General features: G+C 35.1%; 1 protein-coding gene across 1 annotated transcript in view; it reads left to right on the forward strand.

Moving 5' to 3' along the window:
- F5 (coagulation factor V) overlaps positions 1 to 27,642 on the forward strand; it is a gene marked incomplete at its 5' end in the record, with an annotated part of 39,492 nt that overhangs the window by 11,352 nt on the left and 498 nt on the right. The window contains 17 exons of the mRNA XM_081327729.1: positions 642 to 819; positions 3,539 to 3,641; positions 4,075 to 4,286; positions 5,517 to 5,667; positions 5,905 to 6,117; positions 7,923 to 9,792; positions 13,024 to 13,183; positions 15,439 to 15,675; positions 16,285 to 16,492; positions 18,436 to 18,615; positions 20,205 to 20,321; positions 20,713 to 20,784; positions 21,792 to 21,886; positions 23,649 to 23,804; positions 24,721 to 24,865; positions 25,078 to 25,226; positions 26,126 to 26,308. Of these exons, the coding sequence (XP_081183855.1) occupies positions 642 to 819; positions 3,539 to 3,641; positions 4,075 to 4,286; positions 5,517 to 5,667; positions 5,905 to 6,117; positions 7,923 to 9,792; positions 13,024 to 13,183; positions 15,439 to 15,675; positions 16,285 to 16,492; positions 18,436 to 18,615; positions 20,205 to 20,321; positions 20,713 to 20,784; positions 21,792 to 21,886; positions 23,649 to 23,804; positions 24,721 to 24,865; positions 25,078 to 25,226; positions 26,126 to 26,308 (4,429 nt within the window). The remainder of the gene's footprint in view (positions 1 to 641; positions 820 to 3,538; positions 3,642 to 4,074; positions 4,287 to 5,516; positions 5,668 to 5,904; positions 6,118 to 7,922; positions 9,793 to 13,023; positions 13,184 to 15,438; positions 15,676 to 16,284; positions 16,493 to 18,435; positions 18,616 to 20,204; positions 20,322 to 20,712; positions 20,785 to 21,791; positions 21,887 to 23,648; positions 23,805 to 24,720; positions 24,866 to 25,077; positions 25,227 to 26,125; positions 26,309 to 27,642) is intronic.

Genomic DNA, 27,642 nt, shown 5'->3' on the forward strand with positions numbered 1-27,642 from the left:
AATTATTCAAATTGCTAATAAAGAATTTGGGAGGCTAAGATGATCATTTCGAACTCATTTATGTTCTCATCAGTTAGTCATACCCTTTATCTGAGATTCGAACCCGGGCTGATTGTATATCAGGCAGTGTTTTAACCTCCTGAGCCACGGGGTTCTTTCTCTCTTATATTAGCTGGAAGGCAAGGCAAATGTATGTTTAAGTATTTGTCAAGGCTTTTTGAATGGACCTTGCTAATTAACTCTTTCATTAACATATATATATGTTAAATGCTTGTTAACTATTTAGATTATACACACACAGACGTATATGTATATATATATATATATATATATATATATATATATATATATATATATATATATATATATATATATATATATATATATATATATATATATATATATATATATATATATATATATATATATATATATATATATATATAATGCTTGTTAACTATTTAGGTTACCTTGCTAGGCCCCAAACATGGGACAAATCTTTATTTCCTGTTTCGGCCTAACCGAAGGCCATCGACATGCAGTAGTCACAACAGTGACAGCTCATATTTGTGTAAATTTTTCTTATATATATATAAGAAATCTTACTAAGGTCTATTCTTTTTCTTTTCTCAATTCTAAAGGAGATATAAAGCTCAGTATCTGGATAATTTTTCAAATTTTATTGGCAAGAAATACAAAAAGGCTGTTTTCAGGCAATATAAAGACAGCAGCTTCAGTAAACCGACTTATACCACTTGGCCCAAAGAACGTGGAATTTTGGGCCCTGTTATCAGAGCTGAAGTCAGAGACACAATAAGTGTAAGTACTGATGAGCAAGTAGAAGGTAAATAGATTACAATCCCATTTTATTTCATTTGCACCAAGTAATAGGATTAGCTTTAAATATATTTTGCTTATCCAAAATACATATACTGTATAATCTTAACTGATATCAAGACTAAGCTAGTCACATTCAACTGCCAATGAAAAGTAAAGAGACTTGGTAATGAATAAATGTTCGTATTGATTTCTATGAAAGTTAGATTTAATTTCTGTAATTTAAACCATGTGTCTCTTGTGGAGTTTACAATGACAGAATACTTTCTCTGTAAAAGCCTTTAGTTTATCTGCGTACATCAGTAGCCACATATGTATTTATCATGTATATGTTATTCATGTCTTATTCTTGGTAATAGTAAATTCAAATGAATGAGTTTCAGTATCTTCACCTAAAATGAAGCACGAGTGATCCTTGTTTAGTGACCACTTATTAGAAATTGTTTGAAGTTACGATACTGCTGAATGAGTGGGACTTATGACCATCCTTGTAGTGAAGTATCTCCACAGTTCACAATATCACACTTAATGACTGTGTGGGATTCCTTATCAATGGCAACCGGAATTACTTTGTAAGTCATCATGGTCATGTGACATTGTTCTTTACAACTTTGTTGCTTAGCAACAGAATTGCCAGTGTTAATGACCATCTTTAAGTGAGGACCAGCTATAAGAGCAGTTTGGTCACTATGAGAACCAGTTTGGCCTAATGGTGAATGCACCAGGCTAGAAAGTGGGAGAATGAGTTCTAGACCTGCCATAGCCATAAAAGCCAGCTGGGTGAGCTTGGGTCAGTCACTCTCTCTCAGCCCAACTTACCTCACAGGGTTGTTGTTGTGGGGAAGAATAGGAGGAAGGTGTGTTAGATATGTTTGCCACCTTGAGTTATTTGCAAAAATAGTAAAGGCAGGAAATAATAAATAAATAAATAAACTAATAAATAATAAATCTTCAGTAGACATTTTGCACTTATTTTACACTAGTGATATTTGGCATCGTCTGTGACAAAGTAAAACCTGGATACTTATAATGTCACAGGGATAGTTGGATAGTGCTATAAACTGTATAAAATAAATAACAACTGTCTAAATTAAAAGAAAACAATGATATATTTCAACATAATCTTATAACATCTACAAAGCTTCAGGACTAATGAAATATTAATGGCTATGGGGAGAGGAAAGGGTCCAAAATTTAAAAGTTGGGCAGGTCATTTAGGTTATCAGTTACACCTATGATTTATAATAGTTGCTTTAACAAAGATATTATATACAAAGGTATTATTATTATATGGTAAGTGACTCTTCATAAGTCAAGGATGTGCACCCTATTTTGAGCCAAGGCCCAAGATGTTATGGGCTTCACTCTAAGAAACGCGCAGATAACTGGACTCAAAATTTAAGTTAATTGAATAAAATGAATATGAACAATTCCATTTTTTAAAAAAAATATACGTTCTTTTTATCATGAATTACAAATTACTGCCAACTTAAGGAAGGGCTGTAAGAACAGCATAAAAGCTTTAGCAGGCATTGGGGAGCTTTGGCTTATACACATACCTGTTTTAGGCACTGGTAATTGTTCTTTTAATATAAAAAATAAAGTCAATTCTCTTGTTTAAAGAACTTCCAGTATCATTTTAATTCTGCATCACTTTTCCCTAAGCTAAAGCTCTTCAGGAGAAGCATATTCTGTATTCACGTATAATATTGTCTGGGCAATCATAATTATTCAGACAAAACACTGATTCTGGAAGAATATGTCATAAAAAAATTACTATTGTTGATGCTTTAACTGAGTTTGAATTATATAGTGACATATACAGTATTTTTGCAATGTAATTGACCTTTACAAGCATCTTTGTATTTATGGTGAAAACAGGAAGTGCTTTACACTTCATTTTGTGGCAATTTTACTTTATTTTCCTGCAAGTAAGGATACAGAAACCCTAAGATCAGAGTTTTCTACTAGCATTCTTTTGAAATGGAAGTGGTTATATGTACATATGTACATATGTATATGTATGGGTGTGTATATATATGACACATATCTTTATCTGTATCTATATGCTTTTTATTTTAAAAACCCATAAATATAAAAAAGTATTATCCTAATAGAATTTTTTTCTTGGTTACACTCCAGCCACTGGCTTTTCTATTTGATACCAACCACAAATATAGGTGGTCCTCTCTCTGGATATAAAATAAATAGCTTGGAAGAAGAACTGTGACATCATCAGGGATTTTCTTTGAAACCATAAGTTTCATTCATGTTTAAAATGGCGCAACTTGACTCATGTTGGGTTATATACTTTTAATTATTCATAGATTTTTTGTGGTATTTAATAGGTCTGTGTAAGAGCAGTACCTGTCATTATTCATTAAAGCAGCACAACATTTTAGGAGCTTTAAGAGTCATATTAACTTTTTTTTAAGCTTGTGTGAAAGTCTGAAAGAAAATCACTTTGTTTAATATATACCAGGTAGATATTCCACTCACAAGAGAGCCAAAGCGTTTTGCCAAATAATTTTTGAAACTGTCAGTGTGTTCTATTATGCTGCATGATTTTACTAGATTTTATTTACTGTTTTATTAGAAAATGGGAATGTATATAAAAATGATGGTGATGCTAGCTAAATTCTTGTATAAAAGCCAGCAGTTCTGTGATGCTAAACATATATTGGATTTCCGCTTTAAACAGATTGTATTCAAAAATTTGGCCACTCGACCTTACAGTATTTATGTGCATGGAGTTTCCGTTTTAAAAGATGCAGAAGGAGCTATTTATCCTTCAGATTCCAAAGGTTGGTTAAGAATTATTTCTACCTTCCTTCTCTGCTGTCTTCTGATTACTTGTGTGTCTTCCCAATAGCCTCAGCATGAGTCTGATGTTTTTGTTGGCTCCATTTTGAATAATAAAAAGAAAATGGAAATCTATTTGAAGAGCTTTTCAATTAATTATAAGCTACTGTATATACCAAGAATCAGAAAGAGAGGCTCATTCTGGTGAGTAGCCCAATACCTGCTCAAAGCAGGAATCGTCGTTCAACTAACTGGCAGACAGCTGCCTACACTCCACATGAATATATCCAATGAAGTATATTTTGTAGCTGGTTCTAATTTTGAACTGCTTTTACTGGCATAGTGTTGGAATGGAATGAGCACTAAGCCTCCAACTAGAGATTTGCAGGTTCCTTACCCATGTTTTACATTATCTTTTTTGCCTTTATGTTTTAGAGAATATAACTCAGGGCAAAGCCGTTCAACCAGGAGAAGTCTACACATATAAATGGACTGTGCTTGATACAGATGAACCCACAGCAAAGGATTCTCAGTGTATTACTAAATTATATCATAGTGCTGTGGATATGACAAGAGATATTGCCTCAGGACTGATTGGGCCACTTCTGGTTTGTAAACGCAAGGCGCTCGACAGCAAGGGGGTACAGGTATTGTCAACTACATCAAGTTGAGAGTGCAGAATGATTGACACAACTTAAATTCAGAGACACTATGGCTCTACAGTTGCCATTTACTGGGGAACCACAGACGCTGGGACTGCTTCTGTCTTCCTTTTCAATGTGGGCTTTCAATATGAATTGTCAGGCTTCCCAGACCATGACTTTGTAGTAAATTTAAAAGATAAAAAATGGCAAGTGTAAATGGCATATCCCTCTCCCCCACCAAAAGGCTGGGTGAAGAGCTGTGACTTTATGGCCCTTCTAAATAACAGCAGAATAAGGGGCCATCTGGTTCTTAGGGAGAACTTCAGCCACTTGCCCATTCCATGCAGCCATGTAGGCCTCAGCTGTACCATCCACCAGATACTCAGAAAAAGCCCCAAGCATTCTCTGAAACCCCCCTGGATCTATAAATCCCCATGAGGGGGCCGATTGACTGGGCTATGTCTCCTTGCAACTAGGGATCAATCTGTCATGACAATGGACTGACGTTGATGTCCTCCATTGCCAGATCACATCTCAATTGCTCTGAGAGAAAAAAACAAATCTAACATGTGGCTTCTAATCAGTGCTTTTTTTGTGAAAGAAAAAGGTGCCGGAACTCACACATGTCATACAACCTGCCTTGCCTACCCTACAAGGTTCCATCCAAAAAAGGTGCCAGAACTCTGTTCTGAGCGTTCTATGACAAAAAAAGCCCTGCTTCTAATATGGTTGGGCTATTGATAATTTGAGAAAGTCCATAGTTGACATAGAGGCCATGAATTCCTGAGCTGCCCTGCATTCAGTGTCACTAGATGGCACATTGGAGTTGCCATGCACCAATAGTCTTGGGGACCCTATTGCCATCTCAGCCATGGAATCCAATAGTTGATGCAGCAATGCTATGGGCAAGAGGGAAAGCAATATACCAGCAGCACTCCCAACTGTTCCTTAAACCCAAATCAGATTTCATATAATCTGTTACTTCAAATGCAATCTGAACAATCTACCTTGGACAAGACACAGATAATAATACCCAGGCTATCTCTGTATACAAATAATTATTTTATTTATCTGTTTTTAAACAATCTTTTGTTGGTCATTCCAGCTTTATTTCATTTGAACGTTATAAATTATATTGTTATACTGCTGCTTTTTAAAACAAGGAAATGTATGTCAAATGGCATATCATTCTGTCAGTTGAACTAGATCTATTTTCTACCTATTGCTGTGCAGAAAAAAGCTGATGTGGAACAGCATGCTGTCTTTTCAGTGTTTGATGAGAACAAGAGCTGGTACCTGGAAGACAATATCAAGAAATACTGCAGCAATTCCTCCACTGTTAAGAGAGATGACCCCAAATTTTACAAGTCCAATGTTATGTACAGTGAGTAGTAGCCTAAGTCATTATTTTGTTCTGTGCTAACTCAACATCATTAAAATTAAATGAATAATAAAAGTAAAAATGAATATGGAAAATATACTATTTTTCCAATTCTAATTTTATGTCTTTAATTCTAAGGACACTTATCTTGGAACAGGTTCTCTTTAACTATTTAAACTCGTTTTTTGAGTAGCTGTTCTTAAGATTGCACTCCTAATTGCATTTTCAAATTTATTTTAGCACTCAATGGCTATGCATCGGATAGAACAGATCCTTTGGGGTTTCGTCAGTCTGAAATTGTTGAATGGCACCTCATCAGTGTAGGAACAATGGATGAGATTATTCCAGTACATCTTTCTGGTCACACCTTCTTATTCAAGGAAAAACATCAAGATATTTTGAATCTTTTCCCCATGAGTGGTGAATCAGCTACTGTAACCATGGACAATCTAGGTATATAATAATAGCTTTGTGTTTGATTCTTTATTTGTTTTCAGAGTGTATAGCTAGTTCTATAACTGAGCTATCAGAATAGCTTGCAATATTATTAAAAACATTATAAAATTCATAGTATAGAAAAGCACAAATTCCATTAAATAGCATAAAAACACTGAAGAGAATTAAAATAAAACTAGCATGAATTTAAACAAATAAGCATTGCCAAATTATAGGTGAAATCTAAATTGGGCACAGGGCTCTTTCTGATTATGAGTGTGCAAAAATCCAATTTATGTGACAGAATATTCATTTGTTATTATATTCACTCAATTCCTTCTGATTTTACTTTCTAGAATTTCTTTTTTTTAACTTTGTCTATATATATTTATACCATGTAAATTCTTCCCAGTTCCATTTTATGGGAGCTTATAAATATCTGTTGACAATAACATTTAGTCTAATAATCTGAAGAAAAAAACATTTTAAAAACCATGACCACAACATTTTCCAAGTGCTGAAAGACTTGGGTTTATGATGTTTCAAGCCTTCCCTTACAAGGGGAAAGGAGGCAAGGGGATGACCTCTGGGTATATGATCTACTAGGGAGAAGGTAGAATTAGTTATTTACCGGTATATGAAATATATTTGTGGCACACAAGACGATCAATTGAGCATGCAGTAGACAATATAGTAATTTGGGCCTGAGCCTTGTATATGCTACTATAGTAGCACTTTGAATTAAACCTGAGAAACGGTCAATAGCCAGTGCAAGTGTTTCAAAATGGTGCTTTGTGTCATTTATCTCCTGTATTGCTGAATTCCAGGCCAGTGGAGTTTCCAGACACCCTCCAAAGAATTTATTTCATAATCCAACCTTGTGGTTATCAGTGCATATTTCAATGATGCCAGATCATTCGCCCTGAATGACATGCCTGGTTTATCAACTGAAACATACAACTTACTTTGTGTACTCTGGTTTTACATGATCATGATTCAGAAGTAATGTCCAAGTTGTGAATATGAACCTTAAGATTCTGAATCTGAATCTGTCCGGATCACATACTGTATGACAGAAAAGTTCCAAAGTCTAGCTCCTGGAATCAACAACAGCTTCATGTTCAATTTTAGTCTCAGTCTGTTCTTAGTAAGTCCTTTATAGCCGAGAGACGCACAGAGTTCTGAAGACATCCAACTTTGAGCTTGAAGAAAAGGAGAAGGGCAGCTAGGTTATTCTGCATAAAGATAAGTAGTTCCATACTGATATAATGTCTAACTATAGACTTTATACTGTATCTTTCCTCAAAATAAAACAATAGTAAAGCTTAAAAGAAAAAGAAAAATCAGGACTATATGCTGTTGTGAAGCCTCAGCTTGCCCCTTCCTGTCTTTAAGGGAGTAATGGGTATCATATACAGTATTTGTGATTGTTGTTGTGTTTATAGCTCTAATTTTTTGGTATCTGTTATATTGCCATGGCATGTTAGAAAGCCCTTCCTATCCTAGTATTCTCCAGTTATTCTGGATGTCTCTCACAATTCCTAGTGCAGCGGCTCCAAACCTTTTCTATACCCCACACCCCTAGAATGCTTCTAATATATTCTTGCACCCCTTACAAAAATCTGAAATAATAGCAGCGAATTATGCATATACACTATAATTTTGAAAACCCAAGTTTTCGCACCCCCTGGGATTTGGATTTACCGTACTAATTTAGTCTATGTACTAACATTGTTAATGGACTGCAGAACTAACATCAGTAATTAAATATAAGCAAACTATGAAGCACAATCTATCTATTATGAATTATTTTGCATTTGTAGGAACCTGGCTTCTGTCATCATGGGGTTCCCGTGAGATGAGCAATGGCATGAGACTGAGATTTCTGGATGCCAATTATGATGATGGAAATGAAAAAGAGGAAGAAGATGATGATGGTATTCTTGCCAACATTGTCAGTTATGGCTCTTCAGACGTACCAGTAATAGAAAACAAAGAAAAGGACCAAAGAAGTGTAGTATCAGACAAAGACACAGATGAGATAGCAAAAGAATTTGGATTTTTCGATGGAGAGGATAGTCAAGAAGAATCAAGCAAGGAACAGGAGGAGGACGAGGAGGAGCAATTAATGATAGCTTCCATGCTTGGGCTTCGATCATTTAATGGGTCAGTTGCTGAAGAAGAAGAATTGAATCTCACAGCTCTAGCTATACAAGAAGATACCTATACTTCTGGGGATGTATCTTTAAACTCTCATCTAGTGCCAACAAAGAGCAGTGATACTCTGCATGATAATGAAGAATTGAGAACTCAAAATGATTGTTGTGTAACTGCATCTGAGACGATCTATGCTAATTATAGATCTTCGGCAGGAGAAATTTTAATTTCAAATATCACTGCAGTGATTGGCACCTTGCTATCTAAGAAAAGCCAAAATGAAGAGAATATTACTCAGATTTCAGATAGCTACAAACAAATGCTTGCTGCTGAATATTTAAAAACAGGTAGAGGATTCCAGAGCAAAGATATAGAAGATTTAATGTCTCTTGAAATAATCTCTTCCATGAAGGAGCAAGAAGAAAATACATTTGAAAAAGATATTTGGGATAAAAAGAGAGAAAGACAAGTTTTGACAGAGGCAACTTTGCATGCTCTTAAAGTGATGTATGCTCTACTCTTTCATGTACAACAAAAGAGAAATCTTTCTGCTTTCAACATTACAAGTGAGGACACAAAATTTCTTTCTAGTACAGAAAATGACTCTACCTTAGATAACTCAAAAACCAATTACTTTTCATATGATTATGATTATAAAGAAGAAGAAATAGTAGCAGCAAATGTTGAGTTTTCCAAAGTTACAACAAATATAACTTCAGCTGATAAAGAAACAGTGGAAAACAATGGATCTAAGCCAAATCTTGTTTCAGTACCTTCTATAATGCCACAGTCTGAAAATTTGACTTCAAATGCCACATTAGATAATTTTATTTCTACAACAATTTCAAAGACTACAAAAATTCAGAAAAGTTCATCTCACCAGAGAAAGAAATGCCTCCCTAAAAACACAGAGATGGAATGGAATGTTGTCCACAAGAAGGAAAGTGACAATATCACTAATGATGCTGACAATAAATTCCAGAACAGCAGCAGAAATGCCTCATTTTATCAAGAAAATGCCATGTTCCAACCAGGAATTAATAACAAACATGAAGCTCAGAAAGATGAGAACTGCACTATCAATGTATCTCGACCTTTTTTAAAAGTCCAACGAAAGAAAAAAAAGCCAAATGTTTTAACTCCAAGGACTTCCAAGCCTCTAGTCCCACCTGGAAATCTCAACAACTCCCAACTTTCCAATATACCCAACCACACAAAGTTGCTAAATGATGCCAAATTGACACGGCAGCACGATAAGCCAATTGTTACAATAGGTCTTCCAGTGGAAGATGGTGACTATCAAGAATTTGAGATTGATAATATAGACAATGATGAGAGTAGCAGTGGTTCATTTGAATATGAGTTAATGTATTATGATAATCCGTATACCACAGATTCTCGACTTGACAGTAATAGGGCACGTAATCCTGATGACATAGCTGGACACTACCTACGTACTATCAACAGAGGAAATATAAGGAAGTACTACATTGCAGCAGAAGAAGTGTTGTGGAACTACTCACCCTTCAGAAAAAGGTTTGACTGAATTATTTATTTTTATTGTTCAATTTCATATTGCTGGTTTAACAATGACATACTAAGATGTTAAAGAATCTCTAAGCCATGAACAGGCTGTAACTGTTATAAAGAAATGCTGTTAAAACTTGAGCCAGGTATGAAGAACTGGACTGTTCAGATGTTACCACAGAAAGATAACAAATATAGAACTATGGACTCTGACCTGGAATAATGATTTCCAAGATTCTTTTCAATCTCATTCACACCAAAGCCTTTCTAATATCTTTTTTTTAAAATCCCATTTATATCCCGCCCTTCTCCGAAGACTCAGGGCGGCTTACAATCTAAAGCACAAATCAATGTGCTTAGCAATAGCCTTCATTCTATGTATATGCCTGCTTATTAGGGCTTTTTGCCCCCCCCCCAGCGGCATTATTACAAAGTCAGGTTATTGCCCCCAACAATCTGGGTCCTCATTTTACCTACCTCGGAAGGATGGAAGGCTGAGTCAATCTTGAGCCTGGTGGGACTCGAACCTGCACTAATTGCAGGCAGCTGGTATTACTTAAGGAGGCATTAGCCCACTGCTCCACCAAGGCTCTTATGGTTTGATGTCATCTAAATCCAGTACAACTCATTTTAATTTATAAAACAAAATGTAATTGAGGTTTGTTGTAGATTGAAAATTCTATTTTCTATAAACTCAAAACAGTTTTACCGAACTATTTGTTTAAAAATCGATGAGTATTATGATCATAGGGTGTACGTTTTAACTGAATTTTTTGGATAGCGTGTCACGAAAATATACCCTGTTTTAGTATCTGTGTTTTGGTCTTGTTCTTTTGGAATTTGGAATTGAGTTAGAAATTAACTGCTCAGCAGCCAAACACAAATGGCATGGGAACACACTAGAGCTAATTCTGAAGAAGCCCCAAACCCCGATATGTAAGAACCACAACAGTGTTTTATGAATCCAGGCACTATAATTTATAAACTATTGTCGTATGTTCCCAGCCAAAAGGAAAACAGAAGAATCTGAACTGCAAAGCAGGGAAGGAATTGAAAAAGATAAATATGTTTAAAGGAAAGAAAACATTAAGAAAAATATATATTTTCATATACAAACTGTGCACTGATTGTAGGAGAGTCATGGCTTACTCATTTATCAGCTCCTGTTCTTTTGCCAGAGTAATGATTGGTTGAACTGAAAACCAGGTGGGCATAATAGTGAAGCAAATTTCAGATAAAAATTAAAGGAACTGTTCAATTAGTTGTTTAATAACAAATAGATTACTTCAAGAGATAAGATTTTTGTTTTGCTTTGGAATTATTTAAGCTGGTTAAATAACTTTAAGAGTTCTTTTAAGAGTTAAATTAGGCTGGACAACTGATGTTATACTGACAAGATCCTTGTAAATTGGCAGGATGTTAATTTCTATTACCTTCAAAATCACCTTGGGCTCTAACAGTCTAATATGTTTTCAGATAGCACGAGGTAGGAAGAAAATGCACCTATCAAACACAGTGGGACAAAGTTTTCATGTAAGCATGGTACGACTGTACTCTAAATAAAAGTCAGTCAATTGTGTAAATCAGTTTTTAGTTCATAGAGGAGTTAGATATTAATCATTTTGTGTAAGTATAATAAAAGTGTTTATTAACTTCTAGCATTAAGAAAAAGAAAACAACTAAATATTAATTCAATATTTTCTTGATATTAAACATTCACAAATAAAAGGAACAGGCTATTGTCTAGCTGGGATTCATATTTATGTTTATCAAAGAGGTGCCCCCTTTGTTAGTCAAAGAACTAAATTTGAAACTGAAGAATCTGCAGAAGCATGGAGATTACTATTCAAACAGAAATAGAGAACAATACACTCAGGCATGCCCAAACCACGGATCCTGCTACTAAACTAATACAAGCTCTGTACATGTGACAGTAACCCCTAAATTCCTTACCCATTACTGAATAATGTAATGATTTATTTATGAAATTTGTATAGCTCACACAAAGTGACTCTGATTTATTTTTAATTTTTAATTTTAATTTATTGCACAGATGACTTTAATTTTAATTTTATCTTAATTTCTGTACTTATTATATGTTATTGTTGTTAGCCGCCCTGTCCTTCGGGAGATAGGGCGGGATATAAGTCCCATTAATAAATAAATAAATAAATAAATATAACAATCAAATAAAAGAACGGATAAAAACAACATATGCAAAATAAAAACACATTAAAAGATAAATATTATAAAAACAAACATACAGACCCTAGGCAAAGAGAAGATAGGAATAGTCACTTCAACAATGAAGCCATCTGAGCATGTCACTGGTGACAATGAACCTGATAATAATGGTTTGCAATTGGCTGAGTTAATACAACTCATAATAATTCATAATCTGTGATTTATAAATTATAATGTCTGGGTTCAGATAATACATTAAGACAAAATATAATAATACTAATAAAATGCCAAATCCAGTCTAAACATCTGACTGATAGTGTGATGAACCATAATATTAATAAGAAACAGACAAAAATGCAAAATTCAATCTAAACATCTGGCTGACTGTGCGACCAACAACAACAATAATAAACAACATCTGCCCATTCCACACCCTAGGGAAGTACTTGATAGGTCAGACATGTCAAACACAAGGCCCGGGGGCCAGATCCGGCCCGCAAAGTGGTTTCATGTGGCCCGCGAAGCCATCCTGGAAACAGTGAAGGAACGGCCACCACTGCCTTGGCTCTGGCCAGAGACCCTCCTTCTGCCAGAGACCCTCAGATCTGTCCCATTCCTGCCCAGGCTTCCATAGGCACCCTTGATGAGAACGATGTAGAGCTGGCCATGCCCACCCAGTAGGCCATATGCACTCTAGCCACGCCCGCCCAGTAGGCCACGCCCACCCTGGCCATACCCACCTGGCCCCTTGAGGGCAACTGCAATGCTGATGCGGCCCTCAATGAAATTGAGTTTGACACCCCTGTGATAGGTGGACAAAAATGCCAAATCCAATCTAAGCCTCTAGCTGACCAACTATAGTTTGTTAAATTTAGATTTTTCCAAATCGTATTATGACAATACAATGAATATCATAATTCAAATAAAAGCTTTGATATGTTTTTTCCATTATTACTCTGCCATTTTTCTTTCTACAGCTACAAGTACTTAATATATAGTATATGCAAATTTTTAAAAATTCAGTGTTTTTCCTCCCCAAATCTTCCATATCCGTAGTACAGTGAGAAATCGCGCAACCAGGACCATATTCAAAAAAGCTATTTTCCGAAGTTATCTTGATGATACTTTCCAGACACCTAGAACTGGAGGAGAATACGAAGAACCACTTGGTCTACTGGGTCCTCTCATTAGGGCTGAGATAGATGATGTAATTCAAGTAAGTCTATGTTCACAATATTTTAATAAAAGAATACCTTGGATTTTTAACAACATTAAACATGAAAAATATTTGAACTGCAATAAAACGGAATCAATTTCAGATTCTAAAAAGCCCATTCCAAATTTTTGTGTCTTACAACTACTGTATATGTTAAGTAATTAAATTATTTATACAAAGGATGTAACAAACATTTACCATGGACAGTACTGGAATCAGATCAGTGCTTTTCACATTATCTGGGATGAGCACCAACAGAAATAGGGCCAACTAGCGTACCGGAAACAAATGTTGAAATGCAAGAAGCTGGTGATCTGAGCTTCTTTTCTCTTTTTGACAGATCTGTTCTGTTACAGGAAGTCTGAGCTTTCCTCAGAGACTGCTTTTTCTTTGAAGTGCTTTGAACTTTGAATGAACCTGTGCTCAAACTCAGTCCTATATAGTCAGTTCTGGAAGCCCTGGGGAAGGAGGGAGGAAGCACTTGCTAGACTGCAACGGACAGGGCTTTTTTTCCTCATAGAACGCTCAGAACGGAGTTCCGGCACCTTTTTTGGATGGAACCTTGTAGGGTAGGCAAGGCAGGTTGTATGACATTTGTGAGTTCCGGCACCTTTTTCTTTTACAAAAAAAGCACTGGCAACAGACATGTTAGATGTAAAAAGGAAAAACTGCCAGAACAGGCCTCTAACTCTAAGAGATGTGTCTATCTAGCAAAATAGAAAATAATAAATTAAACGTACTCTAATTTATTTTATGCGTATGGCATTTACAACAATATTTAAATATTGTTTATTTAAATGTTTAAATATTTAAGATATTGTATTCTCTTTCTCTCTCCTTCCTCCCAAGTTATATCACAAATTTTCAATTTTTTTTGTACTTTTGCACACCCTGCAAACACTCAGGAAATTCAATTCACTTCTATTGTGTATGGTGATACAGAAGTACAATATAATACCAGATATTTTCAGTACCGTCTGAATAATATTCTGAGTCAATCTTGTACAGTCCTTGGTTAACAACAGTAAATGAGACTGGAATTTCCGTTGCTAAGAGATTTGGTCATAAAATGTGATATCATATGATTCTACCTCTTAATGAATGCAGTTCTGACAGTTCTGGAAGTCCATGGCTGTGTCATTGGACAAATCCTATACTGTCATTAAGAGCATGTGGTCACCACTTGAAACCTTGTTTCAGTTTCTTCACTGACTTGTCACCAGCTTGTCAGAAGCTGGCAGTGAAGGTTGCAAATGGCAATTACATAAACACCCCTGTGATGTTGTAATTGCGAGCCAATTGCCAAATACCTGAATTATAATCATGTTATTGTGGGGATGCTACAATGGTTGCTATTACAAGGATTACCATTTCAGTTTGAATGCTGGCTGAATAAGTGGTCCTTAAATGTGATTGGTCATTATGAGCATATACAGAATAAGCAAAAAATAATAAAAATAAAATTAAATAAAAAAGAAATGTAGGTATACTGTATAATCACATTCTACCTGTATAGAATAGTTTTGTATATACTCTATATGGAGATCCAGTGAAACTAATAACATGTTGTATATGCAGTACATGAGATACATAATCTGTTTTGGGGCAAGTCTCACATATATTTATGTGGCAGGATCCAAAGAAAAAAATAAATTGGATTTAATATATTGATGTAGGCTTTCCCAATCGGTATCTATTGGATAGTGTTGCGCTTCAGAGTTTAGTGACTATAATGTAGACAACAGATTTCCTGATATTTCGCCAACAAATGTAGTTGGCATCTTCAAAGGCAAGGTGGTCTGCTATGTAGATCATAGACAATTGAACAGGAACTTATCAGGCTCCTGACTTTATAGCCAGGTGTCCAAATTTCTGATTGCTGTTCAGCTGAGATGGTTTTCAACTGTGCAAGTTGGTAAGGGTTAGTCTTTGATTGATTGTTTATGCCTGATACTAATTGGTTGCTTTGGTGTTGTTGGTTGCTGATTGGACCTTTGTTTATCCTTATTGGTCATTTTGAGCATATACAGAATAAGCAAAAAATAATAAAAATAAAATTAAATAAAAAAAGAAATGTAGGTATACTGTATAATCACATTTCATAAAATAACTTGTTTGCAGCTTCAGTGTATGCCATGGTCCTTTGAAATACCCTACAATTTCTGAAAGGGGCTAAAAAACTGCAAATGTTTGAAACTTTCTGGACATAGTTTTTTTTAACCTCCCTATTAATCATTGACTGTTCAACTCTCTAGATTCAGTTCAGAAATAAGGCCTCTAGACCATACTCACTTCATGCTCATGGCCTTCTTTATGAGAAATCTTCCGAAGGCAGAAGCTATGATGACCAGTCTCCTGAGTTTTTCAAAAAGGATGATGCAATCATGCCAAATGGCACATACACATATGTCTGGCATGTCACCAAACGGTCAGGACCAACAGACAAAAATCAAATATGTAGATCATGGGCCTATTACTCTGGTGTAAATCCGGTAAGATAAATATCATAAAATATTTTTTTTAAAAAAACCTAATAATCATATAATGCCTTTATTTAACCTTAAAGAAGTATATATGCTTATGTATTTCTAGCATATGCACTTTGCTTATTAGTTTTATCTTAGATTTGCAATTCCTTTCATGAAAAAGAACGATTTCTGTTTATTTTTTCAGCATTGATTATAGGGTCACGTATTGAGGTTTTGTATACTTTTCCCTAGATTTTGACCACTTTTTTGTAGGCCAAATAGTTTTGAAACCTCTAATGAAGGAGAAATGGAATCAAATTTCATCACCATTTAGTAGCTATATTAATAACATTTTCCCAAGCAGATAATCTCTTAGTACATACTGTATATTGTTTTGTATAGAAATATTAATTGAATATTCATGTTTATTTTTCTTTAAGATTAAATATACGTATGTTTGTTTGTATTGCCAAATAATTATTTTTCATATTGGGTTTCGGTTAATTATTTTTACTTTTAATTATATGCTATTACTAAATGTTCATTTTAGTAATATTACTAAATATTACTAGTGTTCATTTTGTGTTTCTTTTTTAACTTGAAAAATAAATTACATTAAAATATACTTTGCAGGAAAAAGATATTCACTCTGGTTTGATTGGACCTATTTTGATCTGCCAGAAAGGCACAATTGACAATTACAACAGGCCAATAGACATAAGGGAATTTGTCCTGCTTTTTATGGTCTTTGATGAGGAGAGAAGCTGGTACTTTGAAAAATCTAACAAAAGGACTCGTGTAGAGAAACTTACAGGAATCCAGTCTCGCCACACATTTCCTGGTAGAAATTATTTTCATTTCTCTTGTATAAGATTTCCAGTTGCAATAAATCATTTTCATGCTAACGACAACATAATAGGACTGTCTACTCAATGTTATCTTTATGTATACAGCAATAGAACTAGCACTTAGACTTATATACCGCTTCATAGTGCTTTACAGCACTCTCTCAACAGTTTATAGGGTCACCATATTGCCCCCAACAATCTGGGTTCTCATTTTACCGACATCAGAAGGATGAAAGGGTGAGTCAACCTTGAGCTGATCAGGATCGAACTCCTGCAGTGTAATGCAGAATTAGCCTGCAATACTGCATTCTAACCACTGTGCCATCACGACTCTTAAGAATATAAGAATTACATTTATATATTTTTTTTCTGTTTTCCTTATCCTGATAATAGCGCAGACCTGTATTTATCCATTGTTAAAACAATTAAGTCAATTATTAACTGATTGCTTGTGTTAATAGCAAATCTATTAGATTTTGCTTTCTCTTCTAGTCCTTGTATCCTAAATAAAAAAACTTTAAAACTACATTAAGTATACAGATCAGATTCTTTCCCACTTCTTAGATTCTGTCATTACCTTTGTTTTCTTTTTAAATAAAATTACAGAGATGCTATTTGAAGAGAAGCACAAAAAAATACATCTTTGATTCCTAAAGGTGACTTTGGCATACTCCCTCTCTCTTAGCTCGCCCTATCCTACTGGGTAGATATGGAAGGTAGGAACAGAAGGAGGGATTGCTATGAATGGTTCCTTGAACTCCTATAGCATAGCATTTGTGTCAGAAGTACTGAAGGACTTACGGGTTGAAAGGATTAGCCAGTGACATCACCGTTGCCTGCGGTATGGCTGCATGGGGGCTCCCTTCCTGCCCCTGGCAGGAGCTAAAGTGAAAGACAGGAGCTCAGCTATGCCCCACAACAACATTTTGGTCTTGAAACTGGACTTGCTAACCTCCTATCCAGCGTCCTAACCATGTGATCACCATGCTCCATTATCTCCAAAGAAAAGGTGGAATCCAACTAATAATGATAAAGCTCCCAAATATTAAGAGTTCTGTGACTGAGATTTTCAGTAAAAGTTTTTTATTAACACGACTATATTAGCATAGCATTTTTATTTTATAGTTACAGTATATCAAAGCACAGCATAAGATCTATTTTACTCTGATAACAATCTGTTGAGGTATGTTGGGCTGCCAGACTGACTGGCTCAAAGCTTGCATAGCGGTGTAAGTGAATGTACTAGAATCTGGGTCTTCCTCCTTTTAATCCAGAACTAATTGACTGTAGCACCAACATCTGTGGAGCTATTCACAGTCTAAATTGTTTTCTCAGTTATTTCTCTTCCTACTATGGCTCTTTCACAATTCTCAAATAACAGAATAACAGTTGGAAGGGACCTTCTAGGTCTTCTAGTCAGTCAAAATCAAGATTTTCACAACTGTTTGGTCAAGAAGGTTTGTATAATTTGCTTTAATAAAATACACATTTAAACTATATATCTACTTCAACTGGAATTTCCAAAGTTGGCTATATCATAATTTTTAGAAGCTTAGAAGATAGCTCCATGTTACTGCAAAAATGCAAGATGAATTTGTCATTCATTTTTCTGGTATTACAGTGCCTAACTTTATTTATTTTGTTTTAGTCTGGCTTATTTTGAATGGTCTATTTTATATTTTATTAAGACCAATCTTTGCTGGATATTTGTGAACAAAGCAGTTAAAAAATAAATATCTTTTTCCATCTCTCCTTGCACTACTATATTTAAAAGCAGTTGTAATCTTAATGAGAACTAGGAGAAAAAAGAGAAGTTTTCCCCCAGATCCTCACAATGCTATTGGATTTCCATATTACACATTTTTAATCTGATGCCTGCTATATTAAACTGAACTGCAAAGCTTTTTGTTTAATCTGGTCATATTTTTATTTTTAGCAATCAATGGAATCTCCTACCAGTTGCAAGGCTTGAAGATGTACAAAGATGAGAATGTCCACTGGCATTTGCTGAACATGGGTGGACCCAAAGACATCCATGTTGTTCATTTTCATGGTCAGACATTCACTGAAGAAGGAAGGGAAGATAATCAACTTGGGGTCCTTCCTCTTCTTCCTGGTAAATAAATTCAGATCCACACATCTGTTTCTTGCTGAAATGACTTGAAACATTTCTAACTACTTGCACTGAATATAGATAAAAAGCATTCATTAAAATATATTAGCCATACAGGAGATAAGAATATTATGTATAACTTCTTGAGTTGAACAAAATAAATATGGGAAATAAATGTAACAACAGTGTGGAATTCGCAATGCATTTCAAGTTGTAACTGATCTTAAGGAAAATAGGATATTATTTAAATATAATAGCATCAGTTATATAACACTGTTACTCTTCATTTAAGTATTCTCTTAAAGAAGCATTATACAGCTTGCAGTATATTGGAATGTTAATAGCATTAATACAAATGTTTAAATTTCTGAAATGTGAAATGTGCAAAACAACAGCACCTTACCTTTTGTAAGATATATTTTCTTTATGATGTACAGAGTGGCCATTACTCTATGTATGCATTATTAAAATTGTATGCAATGAAATTTGTTCATTGTAAATTTACAACGAATTTTGATTCCAATAGCTTCAGAGATATGCTAAGACACTCAATTTTCCATTCTAGATAATCTGAGAGAATGATGGCTAGCAATACAAAATTTCTCACATACAAGGGCAATTTGGAAATAAACCTCCGTTTGAGGTGTGAGAAATAGGCGGAGATAGCGACTATAATGCTCGCCCGCACACTGCTAAATGCACCCAAGAACTTTTGAAGTTCCATTGGGATGCTTTTGATCACTTGCCCCTATAGCCCAGATTTGGCACCAAGCGACTACTACTAAGGAATTTCAAACCTTGTAAGACATTAGGATAAGTGCCTCAATATGAATGGTGATTATGTTGAAAAGTAATGCTGTAGTTTCTAATGTCTATAATAAAAGTTCTGTATCTGCGAGTGTCTGTCATTGACAACCAAATGGAGGTTTATTTCTGAATTGCCCTCGTATATGGGAAATAATGATCATAAAAACATTCACAGAATACTTGAGCTCTGATCAGGTTTGATGGCTGCCTATGGGACAATATATTCATGTGAATAAGAGGGAGAGAGGCTTGTTTGCTTGCTTATGCTGTAAAATAAACCTTTATAAATAGAGAAACTAATAAATTAGGATTTAGGACTGTATAGAGCTCCAGTTCTCATTCTTACAACAACTCCAGTCCAATGTTGAAAGACTGAAAATATTTAAGGGACAAGTGCTCTAAACCTCTTACTGTAGTTTAGTTTTTTTTTTAGTTTTATTAAATTTTTATACCGCCCTTCTCCCGAAGGACTCAGGGCGGTGTACAGGGCAATAAATATCAGAATATAAATACAAAAGTTAAAAGAAGTTAAAAGAATTAAATAATCATGCCCAATATAATACAATGTAATACAGATGTTTCCCAAATTCAGTGGCTTTCTTCTTCTATCAACCAATAGTTTGTTCCATAACATTTGTTCTATTAACGTTAAGTATAAATCTATTTGCCATCTAATTTCTGGTCAAGTTTAACATGCTATTCTACTCACCATATTACCACATGACTCAAATTCTAGGAATTTAAACCTATTTTAAAAATTAACATGTTTCCTCTCTGTTTTCAAGGTTCATTCACCACGATCAAAATGATACCATCCAAAATTGGCACATGGCTTTTAGAAACAGAAGTTGGTGAATATCAGGAAAGAGGAATGCAAGCTCTCTTTACTGTCATTGATAAAGGTAACAGAGTTTAACCATACTAATTCTACAACGCACATATCTTCATTACAAGTTTGTGACACACAAAAAGTGGTGGGGATCAATTCTGAGATCCCAGGATTTTTTGTTTGCAGGGATAGCATGTAGATTACATCAGTGGCACATTCCCTATTTAGCAGGCATTGAAAATATTTTCAGGATTTGAGAGAAGGCATGTGTCCTATTTTAATATCATTACTATATAATCTGCTCGTCTTTGCCTCTTCCTAGCTGGTCATACCTAAGATGGGTACAACAACATAGCAGCTATACTTTCTCTCCTGTTGGGTTTAATAAGTAGTACTCTACTTAATACCAGAATTTAGGAAAAGCTAATAAAACACCTCCATGTTGTCTCTTTCTCCCTCTGCAGATTGTAAATTACCAATGGGTCTGGCAAGTGGGATAATACATGATTCACAAATCAGTGCTTCAGATCATGTTGGTACGTTGAATTTTAAAGCTGTCATGTCAAAAATCTTGTTATTTGGAAATCCTATATCTAGAAGTTCATCTACTGTGTTGTGTGGCTCTAATGAACATCCAGTTCATTAAATTATATGTGGGGCATGTTTTCATTTTATTTTTATGGTGCTAAAAATAATTGTCTCATAATAACAAGAGGCCAGGGAAAAGAACCTTAATTATTAGTATGTACTAGGCCCTCAATACCTAGCATACAGCATTCAATATATTTTTGGGAACATTTTCAGATTTTTTTTCTTTCTGCTTTCTTGGTTCCAGTTCTTTTATAATAGATGTCAATGCTGCAAACAATGACATGTTTTGCATTGACAATATAAGAGACAGCCTGTTACTTTAAATGTTTCATTTGGGGGGGGGAGGAAATCTACCCGGATGTTGTGAGAAGATTGGAAAAGTCCGCATACAGAATGGGAAGTGAAACCTCATATGTAAAACTAATTGGATAATGTGATTTATGACGTGTAGATAAGGGTGGGGATTGTGTGTGTGTTATGATGGGTTTGGGGGGAGGAGATTTCAGATTCTGGCATCCCTCCATGAATGCCGATGTTCTGTTTCATTATTAAGACTTTTTAGATAAACAATGCTTGCATTTTGTTTGAAACTGTGTCTTTTATCGGAACCACGACAATAGACACTTGATAATCAATAATTTCCAATATTTTTTCTGTATTTTTGTTCATGGGCCAGTCATCCTCTTTCAGCCCAACCCACCTCACAGGTTTGTTGTGGGGAAAATAGGAGGAGGAAGGAATGTTAGGTATGTTGGCTGCCTCAAGTTATTTGTAAAAATAATAAAAATGGGATACAAATAAATCTAATTTTTTTTAAAAAATATTTCCTGTTGTGAAAATAATATTGGGTTTTTTGCAATTGGTTTAGTAAAAAAATAAAAGTCACCATGGAAAACAAGCATATCTGGTTGACATAATTCTGCAAAAATGTCTTTTCCATATTTCTGTACAGGATATTGGGAGCCTAAGCTAGCAAGACTGAATAATGCTGGAAAATATAATGCTTGGAGCATCATAAAGAAGGAAAATGAGCACCCATGGATCCAAGTATGAATTAAGATACATAAGGGAGAAAACCGTAACTAAGATGACTTAAGCTTATTGCGTGCATGGGCTGAGGAATCTCAGGCTTCTCTGAGCATTAGAAATAGAAGCTCAAGAGTGCAGGCATCCAAGAATACTAAACTAAGACAAGAAGATTAGTAAAAAGGAATGAGGCTAATTACAGAATTCTGGACATGGCTAGATAGTAAATGCAAGCTCAAATTATAGTGAAATCAATATTTGTATTCTTGCCCTTTTACTTCCACCTATGTAATGGGCCTGAATTTTCTCTCTTCTGGGCAGGAGAAATGGTTTCCACCTGTTCCTAATGTTAACAGTTGTGGTAACTAATTTTTGACATCTGCTCTTAACTGTATCAGAACTAACTTTCAAAGGAACACAGGTAAAAATATTGTGGTTTAGAAATAAGGGACACGGCCTCTATCTTCCTTACTGGCTAATATCAAGTCAAAAATAGTTCTGTCCTTTGTGGTTCCTTTTCTCTGAAAGAAACAACTATCTGGAAAGTAAGAATTGTCTTCCAACAAATACCATCATTTCTATTTATATATCTGCAATTTGTTTTTTGAAAAGGATCATTCATAACTTCTTCATTGGGTTTATAATATTAAGCACCAAGCACAGCCTTAATTTTTTGTTCCTTCACTCATTTTAATCCAGAGGCTCTCAACAATATTGCGAAGATCACTCACTTGGATTTTTAAACCGATAATGGATATAGATAAAAAGATAGGTACAAAAAGGCAGAAAAACTAATTTCCATCCATTGCATTCATAAGGTTAGAAAAGACACAAGCATCTTAAAGACACCTTGCATCAGAGTTGAAAATTAAGTTCTTGCTTAATGATTGCCCTACCTAGTGACTTTCTGAGTTACAATGGCAATGAAAAAGTAAATTTATAATTAGTCCTTGTGCTGATGACCAATGCAGTGTCCCCATCATCACGACTGACCTTCAGGTGTTTCTTAAGTGGTGGGGGTTTCTGAGTGTCACAGTGTGCTGGAATTATGTGAATGCTTTTTGTGCACTTCACAACTGGCTTCTGACAAATAGAGTCAATAGAGAAGCCGGCAATAAAATTGCAAGTTGTGGTCACATGATGTCTTCCTTAATGGCTAAATTAAATTGATGTCATATGGCCATTGTGATTATGTGATTTTTCCTTAACAACCATGATGCTTAGCAATGGAGTTTTAGGCCTAATTGTGGTTCCCTAAGCGAGGACTATGAGCAGGTGCTACAACATGGTGAATGTAGATAATTTAGGAATATAAAGAACAAAGACTGATATCACTGCTCAAAGACCAGCTCCTATTTTTAGTTTTAAATGATTGCAAAACACCCAGTATGTATAGATTGTAAGCTATAGCTTAGCATCATACATGAATCCAGTTTTCACTTTACTATATTGCAAATCAAGAGCATTCTAGTTGGTCTGCTTTTAGGTTGAGAACGATAGTAGTCTTAGACAACAGATGGCAAAGACTATACTATTTGCTTTGTATGCTGTACATTGGCTTAAATTAGAGGGGATGTTCTTCTACCATCAAAGATGAACTAGATTTCAACCTTCAGTTTGTTTAGTGTTGTAAATAGATAGAAAACGGATAAACTTCCATTTATGTGAGACAGATTTCTTGAACCAATCCTGTATTTCCATTTAGTATAGTACAGAATCCCTTTTAACTGAAGAAATGAAACTGGGGTAATATAGATTCATAATTTCTGTTGTTATTGTATAGGTAGACCTACAAAGACAAGTTGTCATCACAGGTGTTCAGACCCAAGGAGCCAAGCAACTAATGAAAAGTTTGTATACTGTGGAATATTTTGTTACCTACAGCAAAGATGGGCGAAAGTGGATTACTTTTAAAGGAAAACATCCCCAAACACAAATGGTTTGCATATTTCTTCTATCTGAAATCCTCGTTCTTCTTTTCTGCTTGAAAATATGTAGAAGTCATGCTAAGAGTTTTTACCCTTTCAAATTTAAATATATGAAAGAATAGTATTAAAATTATATATTCTCTATACTGTACATCTCTTAAACTAATACAAACATATTTTATTTACTACCTTCTCCTTTTTCACTTGTTTTCTTTTTAAGGAAGTAGCTTTCTAAATCCAGATTTATTTTGAATGAGAAACAGAAGCAAAAACTGGAAAATATTTAATTGGTGGGTGGGAAAGAATGTAAATTGTGGAAAGGTAATTTCTTCTCTTCTTTTAATTTGTAAATAATAAAAAATTATTGAAAGGGAATTGTAACTGGGAACAACAGATATGATTTAGGGTAGTTTATTTTTTTTATGGGCAAATATATAAAGAATGATTGTGGTGACATTAGAGGTGTGTTTAGTATGGATAAGAAAACCTGTGTACTTTGTTTACAGATGATGTATCATTGCTGTTTTAAACACCAAATTATTTGTGGTGAACACTAGGCAGATTACATGCTACAATGAGGAATATGAATCTGAAAATATATGTGCATATATATGCATATCAAAGACTGAAATACATTGTGTTTGACAGGGAAAATGGAGAGAACAGTTGTAAGCTATAAACAAACACCAAGAAAATAAAGCAAGTAAATATAACAGAATTCTTGCCATATGAAACTTTCTGATCCTCAATTCTCACTGAAATAATTCAGTGCTTGTTTTGATGTGCAACCTCACTGAAAACCAATAACTAATTAAAACTGAGTAAGCTCAAATGCATTTTAGTTTTCCAGATGCAAATATTTTAAAATAATTTATATTTTTTAAAAATGAGGCATAATTTATAGAACTTGGATTTCTTTTTCCTCAGCTTTTTGAGGGTAACTCAGATGGTACCACAGTAAAAGACAACCACATTGATCCTCCTATTATTGCCAGATATATTAGGCTGCATCCAACCAAGTTCCACAATAGACCTACTTTCCGCATTGAACTGTTGGGTTGTGAAGTTGAAGGTAAGATGTGAAGAGATGTTTGACATATACTTTCAAACGAGGAGAAATATTGAAAGTGCAAGAGAAATAAGATTTTATACAAGGAATGAATATTGGGGCGGGGGAGAGATTAAATTATTTGATCAAGCTATCTGTAGAAATATAATTCCGAGCCTGCTGGTATTTTTTCCTGAATATTAGAAAAATCTAACAATGATATGTATTTACAACAGGGTGCTCTATGCCATTGGGAATGGAAAGTGGGGCTATCAAGAATTCAGAGATTACAGCCTCTTCTTATAAAAAGACGTGGTTGAGTTCATGGAAACCATCCCTTGCACGACTCAATCTGAAAGGGCGAACAAATGCTTGGCAACCAAAGGTAAAAACAAAAGCTACAAACTAAGTTACCTGATTTTTTTTTCTTGGTTGCATTTTTTTTATTTTACTTTTCCATTAAATTAAATGCTTAAGTTAGTTTCCATATAATAATTGGTGGTATCAATCAAAGAGAAGAGAGAGCAGAGCACAGCTGATATGATTGGTATATTTTGAATGATGCTGAATTGTTATTTGCATAGTTAATATTTCTTTCCACACTTTTATTTCTCCTTAGTGAAGTCACTTCACAAATTATATGGCAGCACAAATTGTATGTCCATTAATACTGTCTCTCTGATTCATATTCTTGTATAATATAAGAGTCCTTAAATGATTGCTTATAGTGTTCATGAAATCATGGAATCATACAGTCATAAGGCTGGAAGGGACCTTGGAGATCCTCTAGATCGACCCACTGCTCAGGACAGGAGTCCTTATTCTATCTTAGACAAATAGTTGTCCGATCTTTTCTTGAAAACCTCCAGCAATGGAGCTCCCACAACTCCGGGAGACTATTTGTTCCATTGACAATTGTTGACTGGGAAAAAATTATATTGCAAGAATTAATACATGAAGCATCCTTGAAGAAATTTGTGTTCTGAGCATTAAATGTGTTTTATTTTTATAAGAAAGAAAAGTAAAACAGAGGGAGGAGAGATTCCATTAATTCTATAGTAGTTAAAGTCCTATATAATTGGAGATCATCTTTGGATTTGTATTGTTTAAATTTAGGGTAGGTAGCCTTCATGTACTCTTGGATTTTTAATAGCACTTAATTTACATGTTAATGAGTTCAGATTTCCTGTGCATTTCCATATGACTCAATTAGTGCAGGTTGTAGATAATTAGAGTTCAACTGCTAAGAGTAGCATGATAAGGTGACCCTTATTAATCCTTTAGGTAAACAACAAAGATCAGTGGCTACAAATTGATTTGCAACAGCTTACAAAAATAACAAGCATAATAACTCAAGGAGCTACATCAATGTCTACAGAAATGTATGTGAAAACATTTTCCATCCATTATACTGATGGCAATTCAAGTTGGACGCCTTATTTGGATGTTTGCACTTCCATGGAAAAGGTACCAATTGCTTATCTTACTGATGGATTTGATTACCTAAATTATACGTACCTTCCAACCTTATTATTTTATTACCATATGTATGATACTATGTTTGGAATATATAAGGCTGAAAAATATTCATTTCCCTTTTCATAGATTTTAATCTAATGTTTGGGAATTAGTGACTCTGTACTATCTCATTTGGTTTTTGTCACAGCTCCTACAGTTTGCCATAGTACATTGTTAAATTGCTGAACAATGATTTGCAACTAGGTGGGCATCAGAGGTCCCTTTATTAATTGAGAGGAAACCAAAGGGTACAGATGGAGCAGCAGTTGATAATAGTGGGACAGATTAGCACAGACATGTCAAACAGAAGGCCCGGGGGCCGGATCCGGCCCGCGAAGTGGTTTCATGTGGCCCGCGAAGCCATCCTGGAAACAGTGAGAGAACGGCCCCCACTGCCTTGGCCCTGGCCCAGAGACCCTCCTTCTGCCAGAGACCCTCAGATCTGTCCCACTCCTGCCCAGGCCCCCATAGGCACCTTTGATGCGAACGATGTAGAGCTGGCCATGCCCACTCAGTAGGCCATATGCATTCTAGCCACGCCCACCCAGTAGGCCATGCCCACCCTGGCCATACCCACCCGGCCCTTTGAGGGCAACCGCAATGCTGATGCGGCCCTCAATGAAATTGAGTTTGACACCCCTGGATTAGCAGATCATTTTGCGGATTAGTTCCCTGAAAAGATCACTGCTCAAAAACCAGAATAATAATTGAGTCTTATTACAGGTGAATTATAGTTTATATCTCCTGTGGGACATAGCCCTAGTATTCTTACTGTAAAAACTACAAGCCAATGCTGGAATGTTTCTTAAAGGGTAGTTCCTAAACATTCTCAGAATCAGTTTGGTTTCTCTTGCTTTTCAGGCATGGCTAAATTCTACCATGAGTTTTTTTTTAACCTCATATTTTTCCAGTAAAGGAGAAAATTATAGCAATGTACATCAACCCAGAAATCTAACAAAACCTTTCCCTTCCCTAGAGGGCCTGGAAAGACCGTAATCACCATGTCCCCTATCTTTCCCTATGGCTGAAATTTTCCTGGATTTCCAGCAAATATGAGATTTCTCCAATTAAAAGCACTTGGAGTGTGCCATCAGTCAGGACAATACATGCATCTCAATTTGAATGAGTTTGACAAAGCACATTGGTAGTCAATAATAGCATGGATTTCAAATAATGAAACAATAGTTCATCACAAGGCAACTTGATAGGTTTATCTAAATTTTGCAAGCCCACAAATTGAGATGAATTGAGGCAGAAAATCATTTCCCTGGTGATATTCTGTG

This window comes from Vipera berus (genome assembly GCF_964194415.1).
Source record: "Vipera berus genome assembly, chromosome: 4".
Lineage (NCBI taxonomy): Eukaryota > Metazoa > Chordata > Lepidosauria > Squamata > Viperidae > Vipera > Vipera berus.